Source organism: Chenopodium quinoa, unplaced genomic scaffold (genome assembly GCF_001683475.1).
Source record: "Chenopodium quinoa cultivar QQ74 unplaced genomic scaffold, ASM168347v1, whole genome shotgun sequence".
Lineage (NCBI taxonomy): Eukaryota > Viridiplantae > Streptophyta > Magnoliopsida > Caryophyllales > Amaranthaceae > Chenopodium > Chenopodium quinoa.
Window position 1 is genome coordinate 415,018 of NW_018744394.1, and position 5,531 is coordinate 420,548.

General features: G+C 38.5%; 1 protein-coding gene across 1 annotated transcript; it reads right to left on the reverse strand.

Annotated features, from left to right (window-relative positions):
- Nucleotides 1–2,815: 2,815 nt before the first annotated feature.
- LOC110696857 lies at nucleotides 2,816–4,712 on the reverse strand. The gene is made up of 3 exons (XM_021874191.1): nucleotides 3,667–4,712; nucleotides 3,444–3,477; nucleotides 2,816–3,286 (listed from the first exon to the last, which is right to left on the reverse strand). The coding sequence occupies exons 1-3, from the start codon at nucleotides 4,710–4,712 to the stop codon at nucleotides 2,816–2,818; spliced, it is 1,551 nt and encodes a 516-aa protein (XP_021729883.1).
- Nucleotides 4,713–5,531: the final 819 nt, after the last annotated feature.

A 5,531-nucleotide genomic window follows, 5' to 3' on the forward strand; every position in this document is an offset into this window, starting at 1 on the left:
CTTGATTACGTAAAGTGATCGACCTGATGAAAGATCGTCTCACTTAGCTTAAAGCGCCTAAGCATTGGCTCACTAACAAAAAGCATCGACATATAGGTTTAAACGCACCGACATACAGGTTCATTCGCAAAAAGCACCGACGTAGAGGTTCAAAGCAACAGAAGCGCCGACATATGAGGAAGACTTCAAGTGAGGATATCTTCGACGGCATTCCCAAGCTTGCGGAGAGTTGTCACAAACAACTTGAGGCAATTTCAGGCGATGTTGTCTTCGATCATGTTCCCTTAGGCATGGAAGATGGTCATAATGCGGATGAGGATTGTTTCGAGAAAAGTAATCATCGATAGTATTCCCTTGGACGTGGAATATTATCAATGCAGATGAGGATTGTTTCGAGAGAAATAATCTTCGATGATATTGCCTTGGACGTGGAATATTATCATAGCGAAGGAGGATCGTTTCAGGCGAAGCAATCTTCTATATTGGAAGCAGTTACGGGCGTAGCGGTTTTCAAGCAGGATGGCATTCTCTAGCTTGCAGGAGGTCATCAAAAAAGAAAAGCGACAAATCGGTTACTTTCAGAGACGTGTGCTTGACGGTGCAAGATACGCGTTTCTAAACTCTTTTATCTGTTTCACTAACGCTAGTTTTGCAGGTATCGCCGTTACAAGAGTGATTTAGGATCGCCGAACGTTCTGAATCATTCTCCGTCCCTATCGATACTTTGACTTTTGTTTTCGAAACTTGCGTTTCTCCAAACTCAGTCAAAGTAGGGGCTTCTATAGACACCCATTCGTTTCTCCCCAAAACCAAACCCGGTGATGAGTACCTTTCGCGTCGAATCATAATCGAATGAAGCGAAAGTGTGGAAGGTCTAGTGTTGTGGATAGTTTTAATTTCTTTTCTCTTCTCTCTGTTTTTGAAAACTTATTTTTAAAAAACAGCCAATACAGTTTAGTTGGTCCATGATATGGGTCCAATAATAGTGTAGTTGGATGGGGTTTGCAAAGAGCTTTCCAACGATATATTATAAGCCCAATTCCAATGAATATTGAGGAAGTTATGGCGAATTTACTAAACTGGGCCTGTTTTGAGCCTTATATGCGGCCCAATGATCTAGGGGAGGGCCTAATATGATTTATCATTCATAATGCAATTAGGAATGGTTTTAGTCTTCTAGAATCTTCTAGAAGGTTCTTTTCATTCCTTACACTAGTAGAAAAAGGCTTATTTGCGTCGCTCATTAATAGTGTATTTGCGTCGCTTCTATGAGCGACGCAACTGCTCGCGACCCAAATGACTTTTGAGTCATTTGCGTCGCTCCTAGGCGCGACGCAAATAAGAGTCATTTGCGTCGCTCCTAGGCGCGACACAAATAAGAGTCATTTGCGTCGCTCCTTTATAAAGGAGCGACGCAAATGACTCTTTTGATAAACTTATTTTTTGTCATTTGCGTTGCTCCTTTATAAATAAGCGACGCAAATGACTTTTCTGATAAACTTATTTTTTGTGATTTGCGTCACTCTGATTAACTTATTTTTTGTTATTTGCGTCACTCCTTTATAAAAGAGCGACGCAAATAACTTTTCTGATAAACTTATTTTTAGTCATTTGCGCCGCTCCTTTATAAACAAGCGACGCAAATGACTCTTAAGATATACTTTTTTTGTTATTTGCGTCGCTCCTTTATAAACAAGCGACGCAAATGACTCTTCCAATTAACTTATTTTTTGTTATTTGCGTCACTTGTTTATATAGGAGTGACGCAAATGACTTAGTAGACAATACAAAACTTTTGTATTTGCGTCACTTGTTTGTTTAATGAGTGACGCAAATGAGGTGAATTTTTTTTTAATTATAATATAATAATTGCCTTGTATATGTTTGTAGTACCTGTTTTCCTAGGTATAAAGTAATATGCTAACGCTAATATAATTGAAATTAAAATGCAATATTATTGAATAATGCAAATGTAAATTTCGGCAGAGTCTCCTTTGTAATTTGGCCTACCCATAAAATTGGGAATGACGACATTATATTAACAACCTGTCCAATAATTTACATCTCAATATCATAGACATTATACTCATCATCCCAACACCAATTAACCAAATTACTTCATTTCAAGCCTATAATCCATAACAATAATAAGCAATTTATGCAATTACTAACACATATTGGAAAAAAAAAATCATAGAATTCATACCTACTTCACTCTTCTCTTTTGCGACATAAAATCCTTCATTATGATCTTTTCGTTTCAACGTTGTGTCAAAATCATCGACTATTGGAGGGATGCTCCAAACGGAAGGTGGTGACTCATTAAATTGCTCATCATATTCTTCCTCGTCCACCACATCTTCAATGCCAAGTATCCTTCTTTTACCTTCTAAAACAACTGACCACATACAATCAGCTGGGTCAGCCATGTAAAAAACTTGTTTTGCTTGTGAAGCTAAGATAAATGGATCAGCTAGATGCCCTCGTCGACCAAGATTTACAAGGGTCAAGTTCCCTTGTTCATCTTTTTTTACACCACGGCTACTATCAGCCCACTTACATCGAAATAGAGGAATCTTGAAATCAACATAATCCAGCTCTATTATTTCTTCAATGATTCCATAATAAAATTTCTTCTTATCCACAAGTGTTTTATCATGTGCACTAACATACTCAGATGACAAACCTACTACTTTAACACCACTGTTTTGCATTGTTGACTTGTCATCTTGTCGGCTAGTGTAAAAAGAATACCCATTGATGTTGTATCCCTCATATGACATGACTTGACATTTAGCACCATATGCCAACCATCTCAATGTGTGGTGGATAGTTGGGACATCACTTGTTCCTTGAACCATGTAACGAATGAACAATTATGCTCCTTTATCAGCTGAAGATCACTTTTGGAAGGATATTTATTTTTAAGAAAAACCATGTGCTCGTCCAAGTAAGGATGAACCTCACTAAGATTTTGCAACACAAAAAGCTCTGCCTTATTTTTCATTTCAAAGCCCATGTATATCCTTTTCCTGCCAATAGTACCTTGACCTCCAAGCCTCCCATCGTGTCGAGACTTTGGCAACCCAATTTTCTGTGAACGTGCAAGATATTGAGCAACCCATGCTGCCACTTCCTCAGCAACTGTTCGTTGTACAATACTAGCTTCAGGTTTGGCCAAATTCATGACTTTTCCCTTTAAGTCACCCATTTCTCGTTCAAAAGGATACATGTATCTCATACACACTGGCCCACAAAGTTTAATTTCACGTACAAGATGAATAACCTAATGAGGCATCACGTCAAAAAAAGATGGGGGAAAATACATTTCAAATCGACACATTATCTCAAGTATATCTGCTTGCAAGTCATCAAAAATACTTGGATTTATGACCTTGCTACAGATAGTGTTAAAAAAGACACATAATCTTGTAACTGTATACCTCACTTGAGGTGGCAAAATTCCTCGAATGGCAACTGGTAATAATTGTTGCATCAAGACATGACAATCATGAGATTTCATGCCACCCAATTTCAAGTCAGACATTGACACAAGTCTACGAAAATTAGAAGAAAATCCAGCCGGGACCTTTAAACCATGCAATGACTCACAGAAGCTAGTTTTTTTCCTTTTTAGACAAGGTAAAGCAAGCTGGGGGAAGATACCAGCGTTTTCCTCGAGATTCGGGTGCCAACTCTGAACGACCCATAGCAGCCATGTCTTTTCTTACTTTAACTCCATCCTTTGTCTTTCCTGGCATGTTTAATAAAGTTCCCACTATGGCATCACATATATTTTTCTCAATATGCATTACATCTAGACAATGTCTAACTTCCAAATGTCTCCAATATGGAAGAGACCACAGCTTAGACTTCTTCTTGTAACCCCTAGTTGATTTGTTTTTGTAAGGCTTACCAAACTCATTCTCAATGTCTTTGACCCGCTGATAAACCTCACTTGCACGTAAAGGGGCACAAGATTCTCTCAACTCCACTTTTTCATTAAAAGCATCCTTATTGAATCGAAAAGGGTGGTCTTCTGGAAGATGTCTTCGATTATCCATGTATACATGCATGCCACAATTGTCTAGGCGCAATGCCTCCAAATCATCTTCGCAAATGGGGCAAGGAGTTCTTCCCTTCACAGTGTACCCCGACAAATTCCCATAAGTTGGGAAGTCATTTATCGTACAAAAAATCATGGCACGTAAAGTGAAATTGGTTTTACTATATGCATCAAACATTTGGACACCTTCATTCCATAACAATTTCAAATCTTCAATGAGAGGCGCTAGATACACATCAATGTCATTTCCAGGTTGTTTAGGCCCAGATATTAGAAGGGACAACATAATGTATCTAGACTTCATGCATAACCACGGAGGCAAACTGTAGATAGTTAGAAGAACTGGCCAGGTGCTATATTGGGTACTTAGTGTCCCAAATGGGTTCATTCCATCTTTACTAAGACCAAGCCTAAGATTTCGATCTTCTTCACCAAAGTCCTTGAACTTTCGATCAATGTTCCTCCATTGCGGGGAATCAGCAGGATGCCTCATTAACCCATCTTTCTTCCTCCCATCAGCATGCCACCTCAATAATTTTGCAGTTTTTTCATCCGAGAAGAGTCTCCTAAATCTCGGTATAATTGGAAGATACCATAATACCTTAGCCGGAGACCTTTTCTTACACATCTCACCAGTATCATTCATCTTGTAACGAGAAACTCCACACCTTGGACACTCATGCAAATCAGCATACTCATTTCGATACAACACACAGTCATTGGGACAAGCATGTATCTTCTCATACTCCATACCCAAGGGGCACATAAGTTCTTAGCCTCATAGATGGAGTTTGGAAGTTCATTCCGGTCGGGAAACATTTCTACTAAGGCTTCTAACAACTGCGTAAAACCCTTGTCGGTCCAACAATTGCTCGCCTTTAAGTTGAATAACTTCATAATAGCACCAAGTTTAGTGAACTTTGTACAACCAGGATATAACGGGGTTTCAGCAGCTCTCAAAATACTATCAAATGTCTGGGGACACTCTGTGAAATGGTCTTCAACATCATGCATCATTTCATCTATCCTGTCCTTCTCCACTTCACTCTCACTTTCAACACCAATATCATCAGCTGTATCGATATCCTCACCTTGGTGTTCATTATCATCATCACAATGATTCTCATCTTCCCTTGGATAATAACTAGAACTTGCCTCAATATATATGCTCTCACCATGCCATGTCCACCTCGTGTAGTTTTCTTTAAACCCACGACGAATTAGATGATCTTTAATATCAACTATATCACGATATCCCCTCGAATTATTAATGTCACGACAAGGACAAAGAATAATCTTTGATTTATTCTCTGTTTGGTGTTTTAAGGCAACAGTGCTAAACTCTTCAATTCCTCGTAAAAAACTTGTACAATTTCATTTACCATACATCCAACTTCGATCCATTTTCAACCACTGAATAACAAAATAAATTTTAAGATAATGTGTATATTTTGTAACATATATA